Source organism: Cololabis saira, chromosome 18 (genome assembly GCF_033807715.1).
Source record: "Cololabis saira isolate AMF1-May2022 chromosome 18, fColSai1.1, whole genome shotgun sequence".
Classification (NCBI taxonomy): Eukaryota; Metazoa; Chordata; class Actinopteri; order Beloniformes; family Belonidae; genus Cololabis; species Cololabis saira.
The window spans coordinates 20,558,756-20,575,022 of NC_084604.1; the positions used below are offsets into that span (position 1 = coordinate 20,558,756).

Below are 16,267 nucleotides of genomic sequence, written 5' to 3' on the forward strand. Positions count from 1 at the left end.
AGCAGAGCAGCAGACAGAAGAGGAGCAGTGGCAGGAGATCAAAGATGGATTTAAGTTTCCTTCAAGTCCTGGAGAGGGAGATGGTCCTGGGGGTCCTGAGGAGAGACAAACAGCTGCGAACCATCGAGGAGGACAGGATCAGGTGAGTCCTTTCAGACAACTTGGGATGCTGGAAGGAGGCAGAGCCGGTGTTCTGCCAATTTCTGCTGCTTTGCCAAAAATGCTACCTAATGGTTTTCTACCTTTTGTAGAGCTACAATTTTACTGTGTTTTACTCCCTAGCCCACTTCCTTTTCCCCCAAATGGTCCTTGTCGCTTGCCAGGCCGTCATTGTAAATACAAATGTGTTCTTAATGACCTGCCTGGTTAAATAAGATAAGATAAGAAAGATAAGAAATCCTTTAATAGTCACACAGAGGGGAACTTTCCAGATTACAGCAGCAAAGGGGATAGTGCAAAACACAAGAGGCATCAATATCACACAATAATAATAATAATAATAATAATAATAATAATAATAATAATAATAATAATAATAATAATAATAATAATAATAAAAAACACTATAAACAGTATATACAATAATAATAATAAGAAGAAGAAGGAGAATAAAGATAGTAATAAAAAAATACTAGTATATAAAAAGAATAAAAAGAATGGACAGATGGATAATTACAGATCTTATTTACATAATTGCACGTTGCAGAGAATGGTATTGCAGATAAATATAAAAGATAAAACAAATAAAGGCCAATGACTGAATGAATATCAAATAAAGCCATAGAATTGTTTTTTTTCTTTCTTTATCGTATAATGTTCACAAAGTGTAATACGATTCATGCCATGGGTACTGTATTTTGAAGTATCAAATACTCAACATCCCATATTATCATTTTAGCGTGGCAATCAAACTTTGAACATCGACTGTGCGCATGCGCAGAACCACAAAGTAGCATTTCTCGGCAGGGAGCAGAAATTGGCAGAACACCCCGGTGCTTTTACGGTGGTCACTACTACAGGGACAAGAGTGTGCAAGCCAAATCTGAGTATGTGATGGTACCATCTCCCCTCAGGAGGATGAAGCACGACCTGCAGGAGCTGAGGAGGAAGGGAGCCAAGAGCTACGCGCGGGTGTACGGGGAGCGCACCTGTGCGCGCTGCCAGCGGCCGCTGGGCCGGCTCTGGGACTCCGGCTCCGTGTGTCGCGGCTGCAGCCACCGCATCTGCAGCCGCTGCCGCGTGGGCGCGCAGGACTGGACCTGCACGGTGTGCCATGTGTACAGGTACCGACAGAGGTGTCTAAAGTATTCACATTCATTACTCAGGTAGAAGTATAGATACTAGAGTTTAAAAATACTCCTGTAGAAGTTGAAGTATCAACTCAAGTTTTTTACTCAAGTAAAAGTATAAAAGTACTGGTTTCAAAACTACTTAAAGTATAAAAGTAAAAGTAATGTAAGGGGGGAAAAAGCCATTAAGGACAAAAGCCATTGAAAATGAATGCATCTTAGTATAATGCAAATATATTAAAGAACCATATATGTGTACTATTGAGCATTAACATGTGTTTCAGAGAGCAGGAGATATGATGACTAGTTGCATATAAGTATTATAATGGTGCAAAAAGTCAAACTTCAGAGGCATGTTATCATTTATCCTAACCTTTATTGGAATGTACATCCAAGTTTAGTTGCAGGAATCTGAGGGAACGGATGTAAGAACAAAACTGGACAAGAACATCTGAAACAACCACAACCAAATTCACTCTATCCGGATGGAGCAATTTAACTGGATAGTTTTTTTTTTAAAGGCCGAAATGAAATAGAGTGACAAGGCTTTTTTTTAAATGTAAGGAGTAAAAAGTAAAGATAATTGCGTGAAAATGTAAGGAGTAAAAGTAAAAAGTCGTATGAAAAAGAATTACTCCAGTGAAGTATAGATAACCAAAATTTCTACTTAAGTAAGGTAACGAAGTATTTGTACTTCGTTACTTGACACCTCTGGTACCGACAGGGGTGTTTCTAGACTTCCCGGGGGCCCTAGGCAAGAGAGACCATGGGGCCCCCCAGAATCATGATGAATGAAGTCCAGGAACACAATCTTTTATTAAACAATTAAGATAAATAATAAATAACATAACTTTCTTCATGCAAACTTTACATACCTACTAACATACAAGTATTATGTGGCTATGAATGTTTTTAGAAGAAAATGGCTGAATTCACTTTACACAGACTTTAATGTGCAGTAAACTTGCTTGATGGATGACTGGGAGTTTGGGATATAGTGGCAGGCTGGCTTGCAGCACTACTTTTTTATAATGTAACACACATAGCTTACACATTCCCTCTTACCACTGTCACTTTTACTCTTTTCCTCCTCTTCTTGTTTTTTTTTTCATGTACTGTTCGTTTGGCACGTCCATGCTGGCTATTAAGGGGGCCCCAATAGGGAGATTCTTGACTGTCCTTGCAGTGTCCATGGGGGTTTCAAGTTGTGTCGCTGATATGGAGGGATATCAGCCGTCTGTCGGGCCCCCTACTATCCACTAGCCAGTGACAACCTGGAAAGGGCCCTGTGCGGGGCATTTCTGAAGCATTGTGGTTGCAGCGTCTAAAGTAGTTCCGTTATTTTATCGTCAGCCGTTTCTCGGGGCCCCCTTCAGCTCGGGGCCCATGGCAATTGCCTGGGTTGCCTGCCCCGTGGCAGTGCCTCTGGGTACCGACGCTAAATGACTGTACACGCCACTCACCGGCAGCGGGTTACTGTAATAGTTGCTGAAACGTCCCACTCACACTTTCATTATCACCAAAAGCCCTCTAAAGTCTGGCTGAGTAAAGCTGCTAGAATGAACTCCTGTTGTGACTAAAACATCAATTCAGAGAGGTGCTGGGAACTTTACCTGAAAATTAAGCTGTTGGTTGTTGCCCTGCTGCCAGGAAACATTCCCAGGAAACATTCCCAGAGCTAAATATGATATTAGTGTTTTAGAATAGAATAGAAGACTTTATTAATCTCCCAGAGGAGAAATTCAATCGTGCAGCAGCCAAACACACGCTCAAGGGTTTATACAAAAACATTTAAATAGAAATAACCAATAAATAGCTAAATAATTAAAAAAAGAGCAATATAAAATATAGAAAAATTAGCAATGTTTTGTTGCATGCAATAACTTTTGAAAAGGTATTTATAATTTCTTGCTATTGGGCAACAACAAAACTTTTGAGTATTAATTAATATTCCTGAAGGGATAGGGGTATTTCTCATTTAAGGTTTTCAACCTACAGTGTTTACAGCCCATTTACTATTGTTGACATTCTACTATTTTTGTTTGTTTACTCAACATGTGCACTAATCATTGCAGTAATCATTAATACATGATTGATTCTTTTTTTTTTTTTTTTTTTTATAAATACTGACTGTTGTGATTTTTTTTGGATTGCCTTAGTATAGAGGTTCCATTTGGGTACAAATAGGTAATTACTACAGTAAAACTGAACTTTAAAAAAGGTCTAATACGTTAGATTTCGGGTAAAAACTGCATTTAAAAAGTAAGTTCATGATAGTGTGGTTTTAAAACAGTCAGAGCTTTTATTAATTTAAAAGAGATCCAGAATAATGAATATTAAGTTATTCAGAGTTAAGTAAAAGAACTCCTCTCATTTACCTATACAACGAGAGGACCGCTACATAATGTTCCCTGAAAGGGTCTCCTAACCTCTTTAAGAGGGCAACCTTTTTATGACGTTTACAAAAGTACTTGTTGGGTTACATTGACCCCCAAAGGGCAGTTGCAAAAAGTAAAATTGTATGATTTACAAACATGACAAAAACTCTCATCACGTGTCAGATTCTAGATCCTTGTTTCCTTTCCTTGACTTTTCTCCTCACCTGTGTTGTCGTTGTGCGTGATCAGTGGAGAGATGCTGAGGTGACACAAGGAGAGAAGAGTAAGCTTTCAGAAACCAAGACATCCTTACTTTAGAGCAAATATTTAAATAGACAAAAATAAAAAGCTGCATCATTTGTTCTGTTACAAAATCCAGTGGTGCTTAAAATGATTTTTTTATTATTATTACTGTATAGATGTGTGACATAAATAAGAATAATCAGTTTCTTCTCTGACAGTCATCACACTCATTTATTCAAAAGCAGAGAGGAACAGCTTACCAAAATGAGGGAAATAAAAGAGTGCATTGTCACCATCTAAAAAAACCCAAGCCTCGTATATTTCATATATCACTCTTTTGCTGATTGGTTTGCAAAGCATCACTTTTGCACAAGACAGTCCCGACAACCGCACTCGTGTGCAGTTGTTCTGCACAAGAGAAACGAATCCTTTTTAATTCCAGTCATGTTCTTCTAAGAACTTGCATTAATGCTTGTTTTTAATCTTCCTCATATTTATGTTTTTTGACGAAATTACTGATGGGTATCATGTGATCCTTCCACAAACGAATGGTAAAAAGTTCAAACTGTATTTTTCATTCAGGCTTTTTTTGACTGGATGAAAAAGAATAAACGTGGCTCTGATTTAATTAAAGACAAACTATTGACAGGATGTAGTATGAACTAAGCCATGTAAACTCTTATTTATAGTGGAGAAAAGCTTTTGAAGACTCCTCTCTGTGGTGACGGCCATGCGTGGAAGTGCAAGACTTGTCCAGCTCTCCTCCTATCTGCCCGCCCCTCTCTCCTTCCGATGCGTTTTAGGAACCTTGATCAATTAGGATGATGTTCTGAGATCAATTCCACGGTCAAAACTCCTGGTTTATTAACCTTTTGAGTTGTTGAATTGGCCGTCGGACGAACAAACAAAGCCTTAAATCAAATGCAGGTTTAAAATGCACAAAATATTGATTAGCATTCTTTAACTTTGCATCAAATAAATGTTATTTTATATGAAACAAAATAAAATGTTAGTTATTTAGAAGAAAAAAATTCTGATATAAAATATGTATGTGGTGGACTGGAGATGGTCAATGTGTAGCACTTCTGTTTCAGCCAAAAACAGCTCCATTTATAGGAAGAAGTGGGTACAAAGATGGATGGATGGATGGATGGATGGATGGATGGATGGATGGATGGATGGATGATACAAAAAAGGATCAGAAATGAGATTCTAAACTACAAATCAGATTATTTCTGTCAATCAGGTTGTTCATTGCCTTTAAATTTCTCTCAAAAATAACAAATACACATGAAGAAGTGATTAAAAGGAAAAAAAACTGTCAAAGCTTTAAAAGAGTAGTGAGATTGACAGGACCTGCTGCTTCTCTTTTCTCAGAGTTGATTTTTTGGCAAACTTTCATTCTGTAATGAGTATGTGTGTGTCCTCTCTGCAGGGAGGTGAAGATCAGGTCAGGAGATTGGTTTTTAGAAGAAAAGTCAAAGAAATTTCCTGTCACCACAGGTGAGTTTTACTCTGCTTGTCAACACATTTGTATCATTCACTATTGATGCTCCTTTGATATCCTCCAGTTTGACGACACGGAGCGTTGAAATATTAATGATGACTAGTGTTTGTGGGAGCTTTATGCTTTTGACTAGGGTTTTCAGAGTGGCGATGCATTCAACTGAAGAGTAAAATGTAACCGTAGCTCTTATTTAACAGGCAAGTATGAGACAGTCGGGGAGAATCTGTTAAAGCTCTACAATGTGTTGAGGTAAGATGAAGCTTCATATGTTGATCCAGCTTTGATCGGTTTCTTTCAAGCGATGTTTTTCTTCATCTTTTTGCAATTTTGTTGTATTTTGCAGTCATATATCAGTTGTGCCTCCCACGCCTCCACCCCACGTGGATTATCCGTTCATGAGCAGATCTGGGGTAAAGCACCGACTCCCTTCAGCATCGCTACACACTCAAAGCGTAAACCGCACAAGCTGACTGTTGTGTTATTGCGTTTTTATTTGCAGGAACTGAAAAACGCCAAACATTTTACATCATCCATGGAGAACGTGAGCGCTTCATCCAAAGATCACATGAAACGTGAGTTCATGTTCTTACTTTAGTTTTATGATCAGCACCAACTTAGCATATTAGTCATCAACAAACAAGCCATCAGGTTGTATCTGTGAGTAACTGAGGCCTCATGATATGAGCGTGACTTCCTGTGGATATTATCACAACATACTCGATGAGCCGAATATATGCATGGCAATCACCAAAGAGGAAACGTGTGAAACGATATGATTTCAGAGATCTGACGTCATCACGCCTTCAACAGAAGCTGCATCAGCACACACGACACCGATAGCATCAACATCCGTTGTGTTGCACAGCTTTCTGAGCTGTCAGAGCCTTCTTTTCTTCCTGACAGCAAACAAATCTTACATTTTCTTTTCTAAGATGTTGAGTGTTCAAATTGGTGTCGTTGCAGAGCTTTCCAGTTCCCAGAATGACGTGCGAGGAGAACTGCTGAGAGTCAGCAACAGCCCAAAGAGACTGTTTTTCTGCTACAGTCCTCAGAAGAGCCTGTCTGACACGGACATCAGCAAATCCAGCACCGTGAGTCACACTCACGACAATCACACCAGCATTAGTTGCTGAACTACGGGAAGTTTTAAACATGCAAACACATCCAGATTTGGTCTTGTTACCAGACAAAGAACTGTTTCTGACGGTTTTCTTATATACAACACTGAAGACACCAAGTTAGAGTAATAGCGGCCCCTGCTGGTGACTGCAAGTAAATATTAACAGTCTCCACGTCTCACTCAGTGAAGTACTGTATAGTTAACAATTATTAATAAATCAGACTCCTTACTCCCCTTTTTTTTAACTAAATGATTTGTGTGATGAAAGTGCAGTAAATTAAATAATCCATCTTTGTTTTGCAGCTCTTTAAAGTCCCAAGTCTTCCAAACCTCTTCAGGAAAAGCAAAGACAGCGATCTGGAAGGCTCCTCCACCGGAGCAGAAGATGAAACCTCATTCAGTTCTGAGCACTCTGGAGGAAAGAAAGTGAGTTAACGATGATAAGAGAGCGAAGGAAAAACATCAGCCAAGCCACGCCCGGTGCTTGAAATGTCAAATCGTAGATTACGATCCTCTCACCCTCATAGATCATAGAATCTAATCTTCTCCTTCCTACGTTTTTGTACAACTCCAGTTGAGTTCAACTTTCTCATAACTCGTCTTGTGATGTAAAGTGATGAGTAACAGGCTGTATTTTGCTCTGTTAGCGCAGCAACAGCAGCATCAGCACAGACTGCAGCCTCATGGAGGGCATGTGTGTGGCCGGGGAGCTGGAGCTGGCCGTGGCCTACAACTCCAACTCCTCCTCCCTGGAGATCACGGTCGGCGCCGGCAGAAACCTCACTTATGGGGACAGCAAGAAGAAGAGGTGTCACCCGTAAGGACGGTTTCATATAACTGGTCGTTAAACGTTGCGTCCGTCAAAAGCTGAGCATCCTGTTTTTTTGTGTCAATGTGAAGGTTCGTGAAGCTTTACGTGCTGCCGGACAAAAGCACCAAAATGAAGACCTCGGTGAAGAAAAACACGACGGATCCAGTTTATAATGAAGTCTTAAAGGTAAAAAGAGGGAAAACAAACATCATCAGCTATCATGGCCTCATCTTTTAACTGATCAGTCCTCACCTTGTTATTGACAGTATAACGTGGAGCGCCGCCTGCTGTTCGGAAAGAGATTGGAAGCCTCCGTGTGGCATTCAGGAACCCTGAGGAAAAAAGTATTTCTCGGCGAGGTACTCATCCCGCTGGACGGATGGAGACTGGAGGACAAGGCCCCGCAGTCCTTCAACTGGTACCCACTGTGCCCCAAGGTAAAACAGCTGTCATTGCTCCGTAACTGCATGAAACCGTGTTTGTAGCCCAGTTTTTTCATCATGTGCGTCACATGTATGTACCAGAGAGCTTTCAGCTTCCTCCAGCTTTAAAAGAGCAGCTGTTCTCTTCATTTTTGGCTGTCATGCTCATATTATATATCCAGAGGTGTCAAAAGTATTCACATTCATTACTCAGGTAGAAGTATAGATACTAGAGTTTAAAAATACTCCTGTAGAAGTATCAACTCAAGTTTTTTACTCAAGTAAAAGTATAAAAGTACTGGTTTCAAAACTACTTAAAGTATAAAAGTAAAAGTAATGCAAGGGGAAAAAAGCCATTATGAACAAAAGCCATTGAAAATAAATGCATCTTAGTATAATGCAAATATATTAAAGAACCATATATGTGTACTATTGAGCATTAACGTGTGTTTCAGAGAGCAGGAGATATGATGACTAGTTGCCTATAATTATTGTAATGGTGCAAAAAGTCAAACTTCAGAGGCATGTTATCATTTATCCTAACCTTTATTGGAATGTACATCCAAGTTTAGTTGCAGGAATCTGAGGCAACGGATGTAAGAACAAAACTGGACAAGAACATCTGAAACAACCACAACCAAATTCACTCTATCCGGATGGAGCAATTTAACTGGATTGTTTTTTTTTTAAAGGCCGAAATGAAATAGAGTAACAAGGCTGTTTTTAAAATGTAAGGAGTAAAAAGTACCGATAATTGCGTGAAAATGTAAGGAGTAAAAGTAAAAAAGTCGTCTGAAAAATAATTACTCCAGTGAAGTATAGATAACCAAAATTTCTACTTAAGTAAGGTAACGAAGTATTTGTACTTCGTTACTTGACACCTCTGTATATATCTAATATGTATTCATTAACATCTTTACGCATCTTTTTTTAAATTCATTTTGAATAAGTTTGTATAGACAACAAAAACAAGGCTTCGTTTTGAAAACGTTCCCCCGTTTTCTGTATCAGACTGACCGGCCACACGGGGGCGCTGTGGAGCAGGATGGCGGAGAACTGCTGGCCAGAGCCAAGTTGGGCTCCAGTCACTAGGGTGAGCAGCTGCCTTTCATTACACATCCCTCACTTCTCTCTGTTATATCCACTCGGTCAGTCAACTCAATGAACACATACATTTGATTATCAATATTATAGTCAAGTACTTCTAATTTGGTATCTCGGCTGATAGTTGGACTTTTGTTTTTTTAAACATCACCAAACTTTGCAGTTGTGGATTAGTTGGTAAGGCAGAGATGAGCAGATTTTCCTCATTCAAATAGACCAATGAAGTTAGCAGATGTAACTAAAATGAACAGTATTAACGGTTGCCAGCCGAAAGCTTTTTCTCTTAATACAGTCGTCTGGTTCCTGTGGATTTTACTAGGATTTCCAGGGTCAATATCAGTGCCTGCAGGAGAAAGCTGCCTCCGGGGGCCTTTGGTCAGACATGCAACCAATCAGAAATACAAAGTGTGTGACGTAGGCGGAGCATCAAGCAGACTAGTATCAACAGAAGGCATCTGAACTGTTGTCATGTGGAGCAGATCCACCACAGAACGACTGCTCTCAGTTTTGCAGTAAAACCTTGTTGATCTGAGGTGTCGTTAGCAATTCTGCAGCAATCGAGAGGTGGCTCTCTGATGCTCCTGTATGAGTCGTCACATAAAGCCCTCCCACGTCCCGTTGTGATTGGTTCGGTACGTTCTGCACCGGTGGAAATGCCTGTGAATGGGAGAGGTAGCCTATCACACCCATTTTACCAGAGCTTCCTCTAGTGTCTGAACTATTGCAGGTGTCACCACATTTAACTGATAGTTAGATAAAATATCTGCATTTACATCTTTACATTCTATGCAACTTTAATTTTACCTTAAAGATTTGTAATCTGCTTTTGACATTTGAAAAAGAAATCTGAAAGTCATTAATAAAAAATGGTTAGTAAAAGAGTGAAATGCAGCACCTTTCAGTGGCCTCCATATCTCAGCTCTTCATTTTCAGCACTAGAGGTCACGAGAAAATCTCTTTTGCACACTTCGGTGAGAGTTCGGTCAACTGTCCTTATCAAGAGTCCCAAACACTTTCCGCTTAAAGCAAATACTGGTCAGAACGCCTGCGTCAGAGAGTAAATACTCTCACTGTGGTGCGGTCAGTTTCTCTTTGTTCACCCGGTTGTGTGCCCGGGTGAGTATCAGTGAATGCACTGAAAAGCAAGTGTTTAACAGGTGTGACGGTGTGCTTGTACAGCTATTTACGTGCGTGTTGTGTTTTAGGCGTCGGACTCTGGGAACGGACGGAGAGCAGGTGGAGACGACGCCCAGTTCCGACAGCGAGAGCGGATGCGTCACCGGCCGCTCCAGGACTTCTCTCTGATCTGCGTTTCCAAAGCTTCTCCTGGGAAGATGTTGAATGAACTCTGGTAACAGCAGAGATGCTCAGTTTAACCGTCCCCGCGGCAACACTTCATTTTAACCCCACCCATGAGGCACCGTTAAGTACTGTATAAACATAACTTGTGATTTTAGGAATGAATAACATTTTGCAACTAATGTAAAGTATTTGTTGAAGGCAGTAACCTGCTCGCAATACAACAGAAATGGCAGAACATAAATCATGTATAATAAACAGTACATGTTTATTTTACTTACAATTTATCTTCATTAAGTATTTGGCATTGAAGGTCATAGTTATCCTGGAAATCAAATAGATGCCAGGTCACGACGGGCGTGCTCCGAATCACCGGTCCACATTATTTTCTTGTCTTGACGGATAGCCTCTTATTGAAAATCACAGGCTCACAACCTGAGAAAGCTGAAAAGATTGATTTAAGAGACATTAGCGTCTGTAGTGTTGCTATTAAATAACAGACACATCTTTAATCCTAAAAAAACTAATATTGTAGATTTCAACTATTTCTGAAGGTAAAATGGTACAATTTGGTTCATAGTATCAAACGAGCATGTGATTAAAACACAAAACCTACAAGCATATACGACTACAATATCAAATTACTTTTATGTAAATTTTTTTGTTTTGCATTCTGCCCTATCCCTTGTGATTTAAATAGTATTTTTGAACATTTGGAAAGTCCAAACTCAGCTCCTTAAGCCTGTAACACCTTGTTGGGAGTTCAGGCTTTTGTTTTTGTTTGTTTTTCATTACTTATCTACATCATCATGTGTTATATTTGAATAATACCAGCCAAGGAGCTCTTTTAGTGAGTCTCCGGCAGAAAAAAAAAAGCAGATGCTTTGCATCCTGCTATTTCTGACCAGTTGCTGGAGACTTAGCTTTTCAAGACCGGAGAGAGCGGGATCTAAAACAAACAAAACAAGATGTTTAAGCCAAGTACAGCAACAAAACTCCCTGCAGTTCTGTCCAATATATATTACATTTGATTAGGACGCCATCAAAGTAAGAATATGAACCCATAAATGTGCTTAATAGAGGTACTTTAATTGCAATCACAGCTTTTATGGCATCTACATAAATGTTTTATAGTAGTTTAAAAAAACAACAACTAAAATTCTCACTGGTTTTCAATATTAAGAGTTAAAGTGAAGTGTTGCAGCATCAGTTAGGCAACTGTTGCACTCGGAGCGCCTTTCAGGATCATCTTGTGTACCAACATGTTCTATCAGAGGAGACAAACGTCCTGGCCAGAGACTTTAGAGGGACAGACACAGGGCTGATGTGTCTGCAGATGATCCTCGGGTGTGGCTGCTTCAGCGTGAGGCGCCTGCCCGCCTCTTCAGGGTCCTCCGGACAAAGGAGCTTTTCTCGTCTCGGAGGAAGCAGCGCGTCAGCCTCCGCTTTGTCTGCGCGCGCAGCGCTGACGTCACTGACCTGGAATTCTGCTAACCCCGTTTTCTGATGAGTCATCAGATGAGTCACCGCAGCAGAGCGGCGCCGCTGCTTCCGGGCAGCAGGTGGACCAAACTAGTCCCCGTTTTTGGTTTAAAGACTGCACTTTATCAGCTGCGAGCTGTGTTTGTTTTGCAGCTGTCAACAATAATTTATGTAGTGTCTAAATGGTGTGTGTAATTTTACGGATTGAACTATTTGTTGCTCTGTTTAACTGCAAGTACGCGCGTTTGTTAAGTCATGAAAGCTCCCTGAGGGTGTAGCAGTGATGACCTCAGGTGGTGGGATCAAAGTGATGTCAGACGCGTACACCCTCGTCACTGTGAAACTTTTGTACTCTGCTCGCTAGATTTGAGCGATTCTTCATTAATCGTCTGAGTGTGTGAGCGGTTATTATCACTCACAAATATGTTTTATTTTTTTATTTTTTTTATCCCAACAGTTTTTAACTTTTAATTTATGAAGTTTTATTACATTAAATTATATTACCATTTAATATTTTATGATGTATAATGTATTTCCTGTTTCATCTTTTTGTTCTATGAAACACTGATCTAAATGTGCTATAAAAATAAAGCTGACTTGATTTATTAATTACATTTTCATCCCACTGTTTACCCCATACATACCTCGCTTCTTTAATGAATTAACACAAAGCATAAAACTAAGTTTCAACCATTTGAAAAAGACATTAAACTTGTTTGATGTCCCCGACCCCCCACACCCCCACAGTCCAATCACTGATCAAAAATATGGTAAATCAAGATGAATATCAGCCCATTTGGATTTTTTTTTACCCTACAGAACGTAAAAACAAGTACAAACCCCATATTGCATTGACAGTTTCTTGGCTAGGTAAGGTCATCCTTTATATGACAGATCAGCAACCACCCTGCAAGGCTGACATCATCCTTGTACTAGAACGACCCCAGGCCTGATGAAAAAGCCCCGCTTCCAGAAAAGGGGTTGAGGTAAATCCTATAATGAAGTTTATCATAGTGTAGATTTGTGTATTTGTTGTACTGGTGGCAAATTGTAAACAGATGAAGAATCTAATCATCAAATTACACCACAAAGTTGTCCATTCAACATTACTCCATAGTAAGTTCACAGGAAGGTATCATTCAGCATTATTTTTTTTTACCTTTATGAAAGAGATGTTTACTATTTCCCATGTAGTAAACGTACAAAGTAAAACAGACTGCTGTGAAATTAGGTATTTTTTATTGCCAATGTGTTGAACACTTCATTATAAAATCCTGTTCAGGTACAAAGGCCAGCATAGTATTTCCATTATCATGTCAGTAAATAGTACTCTAGAGAAGCAGTTTGGTCTTACACCGTTCAGGCCGGTCCACTTTGGCCAACTTAAAAAACCCTCAGTGAAGGTCTGACATTAAAAAAAAAGAAAATACTTTATGTGACTATGAAACTTGGCCGAGAGGTGTAGACCAACTGTCTGGGACCGACCACTGCGGAGAAAGGTCACTTGGGATACTGAAAGCAGACCAGTGCTCGTCTCAGTCTACTCGACACGACACAGAACAGACACATAACGTACAAGAAAACCTGCTTCCCCGTCTGCATGCTGTGAACTGCACCCCCAAAACACTCAAGTACCAAGATAGTTCTTGACTCACTTTACTGGCATGAGCTGGATATGTCCTAAAATAAAAAATAATAATTTACAATTAAATCTCTTTAATTAAGTGATTTAAAGAAAAACCTACGGAACATAGGACTGCTATTATTTTGGTCAATATACTGTGTATGTGAATATTATATATATATATATATATATATATATATATATATATATATATATATATATATATATATATATATATATATATATATATATATATATATATATATATATGAAAGCCTCTGAAACATATTTAATGATTTTATAATAATTAGTAGATAGCAAAAATATACAAACCAAGATGAAACACCCTTTTTATGTCCCATATACAGTATAAATATATAACTAGGCAAGGTTTTAACCTACTTTATAGCATTAATAAACATCAATGGAAGAGTTATAAAATAATGGAAAACATACAAACATTTACGTGCGTATACTGTCTTCCCCTTTCTGAGTGGTCGCTATAAACAAACTTTTTCTTCCTTCACAACAAATGACAGACATGAAAAGAAGCGAGGCTTTGATTAGATGTACTCTGGAGCATATAATGATACGGAAATCAAATTTGGCCATTCCCTCCACTACATGACTCCTCTGGTTAAGAAAATAAAATGATTTTGGTTTGAACAGATTAAACAAAATCAAAATTAAAACACTAAAAGCAGAAGAGAGACGGTTTTGGCACTAAGTTTCCTTAAAAGCTTTGCAGGCCCAGCGTCCTGCCAGACAAACTCAGTTCATCTCGGTTCTGGGCTTATACTGCTCCAAGTTTGGTCTGCAACCGACGTTTTAGAATATCCTTGGATGAGTTTGAGTGCGTTTGCTTCTATCAGCAGAGGAGCGAGACATAGTGATCATTCAGAAAGGGAACACTAAGTGCCACAAGGCTTCTTATAAGGCCTCAAACTCGTCGATCCTTTGCTTGGTGTTGCCCTGCCGGATCTGTCGCAGGGTTTTGTATTTGTCTCGGCCGGCCCGAACGTTCTCGCAGTGAAGTAAGTCGTTCTGGGTGTTCTTGGAATCATCACGTGCCTGAGCCAGTTCTGAGGTCAAAGCCTGAGGGAAGGCATCAAAAAAAGAAAAAGAAAACATGAGATCAACAGAAAACCAACAGTGAGCCCCAAACAAGAGTTTGAACCCAAAAACAGAGCCCAGTAATGTCACCATGACACAAACATCTTCTTTGTCTCAATTCAGACTTAGAATGTCTGTTAATATTTCCTTCTATCAAGTTAACAGTACTTTCATTTTTATTGCCAAAATTCCTGAAGGCACCAAATCAAAGAAATTAAAATGTAAAAACACCAGGGACACAATGCATGGACAGTAACATCGTGTTAATATATTAAAAAGGGATTTTTTGCTAAATGCAATTCTGTTTTCAATGTGCTTTTCCAGCATGAAAACTGGAAACAGCTGGATGAGCCTCCAACAACTGCTCATCTCCAGTTCCACGCTGCCTTAAATGGCATCTGGAAGCTGAATTTTGGATCTCTACTCCTGTTCTCCTGAAGAACTCATCTTGAGTTCCTTAACCTTGACTTTAGAATTTTACATAATTTCCCCCCAAAAGCATGTTAGATGGCAAACACTAAATAAAATGCAAATTAAAGTGTCTGTTATATTCTGGTGTGGAACAAATGACCGGATCAAAATCACATGAAAAAAGGAGACTCTCGAATGAATCCATCAACCACAGGATTGTGAACTGTGACCTGATCTGACTCTTTGTGTTTGCTCCTGCGTGAGCTCTTTCTTTTCTCTCTGGTCTCAACGTCCTCACCTTCAGTTGTTTCTGGACACGCTCGTTCTTCTCGGCCTCTGTCAGGCGATCCTCCTCATTGCGGTGGTCGTCGATGTCTTCCATGTGCAGGTCGGCACTGTGGGTGCTGGTGTTCTCCTCGCTGTCACTGTTGTCGTCCAGCTGGTCGTACATGGGAGGTGGTGGTGGTGGGGGGGGCGTTGTCATCACCATCTGCAGCTCCTCCTTGGTCTTCATCAGATCGTCCTGAGCCTCTCGGGCCTGTGAGCAACAGGGGAAGTCACTCAATGTACTTGTTTCAAACTTGGATTTGTTTTATATGACTCGGCCAGTGTTTTAAAATTAAAATACAAATAACAGAACTTTTCAAATAAAAGATAAATGAAATGCCTCCTTTATTGGAAAGCTTCAGGTTTTTAGAAAACCAGACCACCAGAGTCTAAACAAATATTCCTCTCGTGTGTTGTAGTCAACTTGTCTGCTTTAATGAGTCAAGATAAACTGTCGACATCAGTTAAAGCTCTCACCCTGAGCTGCCACGTGTCAGCCTCCTCTTCCTTGCGTCTCTTGGCATCCTCGAGCAGTGAGATCTTGGCTGTGTGCTCCGCCAGCTCTGAAGCCTGAAGCAAAACAACAGAATTAATACGCACATGCAAATAAAGATGGTTGTTTCAGATCACCTGAAGTGACAGCTGAAATGTTAAGGCACTTTTGATATCAATGCCACCTTGTTCTTTCATGTTATTTCATGTCTACGCTGACTTCAGTCAACGATCCAGTCTTAAACATAATCATATCAGACGAAGTGAAGAAGAAGACGACGACATGCAACAATAACAGCAGTTCATCTTTCTTTGCACTGAACGAACTGAGCTCAGTATTAAACGCAGTAGCTATTCAGTGTGTGTAAGTGGACTTAATCCCACAATAGAGCAATTTAAAAGGTGTTTAGCTGGAATATTCACTATTAGAATTGAGGTACTTTCAAAAAGTTGTGGACTGTCAAACATGTAACACCGATGGCACAACTCAAGACACGTTTTCAGACCTGGGGAGTGGACAGCGCAAGGAGAAATAATCCACGGCACAAGCATCATAATAGGGTTAAAATAAAAAAGGCCATCTCAGCACGTGTCTGTCGCATAAAACTGCAGCTGTCTGTCAGAAGCTAAATGTGGAGCGATAAC

General features: G+C 39.7%; 2 protein-coding genes across 3 annotated transcripts in view; one reads left to right on the forward strand and one right to left on the reverse strand.

Moving 5' to 3' along the window:
- Positions 1–10,946, forward strand: sytl3 (synaptotagmin-like 3). Its single transcript, XM_061746729.1, has 13 exons — positions 1–142; positions 1,074–1,283; positions 5,346–5,413; positions 5,615–5,666; positions 5,761–5,827; positions 5,917–5,989; positions 6,381–6,508; positions 6,841–6,963; positions 7,185–7,354; positions 7,438–7,534; positions 7,615–7,785; positions 8,782–8,863; positions 10,080–10,946. The coding sequence occupies exons 1-12, from the start codon at positions 45–47 to the stop codon at positions 8,860–8,862; spliced, it is 1,338 nt and encodes a 445-aa protein (XP_061602713.1). The 5' UTR covers positions 1–44; the 3' UTR covers position 8,863; positions 10,080–10,946.
- A 1,931-nt stretch (positions 10,947–12,877) lies between these two features.
- Positions 12,878–16,267, reverse strand: part of ezrb (ezrin b) — a 34,499-nt gene continuing 31,109 nt past the window's right edge. For both annotated transcript variants that reach the window (XM_061746531.1, XM_061746530.1), the window contains 3 exons: positions 15,608–15,700; positions 15,102–15,341; positions 12,878–14,374 (listed from right to left, as the gene is read on the reverse strand). In XM_061746531.1, coding sequence (XP_061602515.1) covers positions 14,210–14,374; positions 15,102–15,341; positions 15,608–15,700 — 498 coding nt within the window. In that variant the 3' untranslated portion in view covers positions 12,878–14,209. The remainder of the gene's footprint in view (positions 14,375–15,101; positions 15,342–15,607; positions 15,701–16,267) is intronic.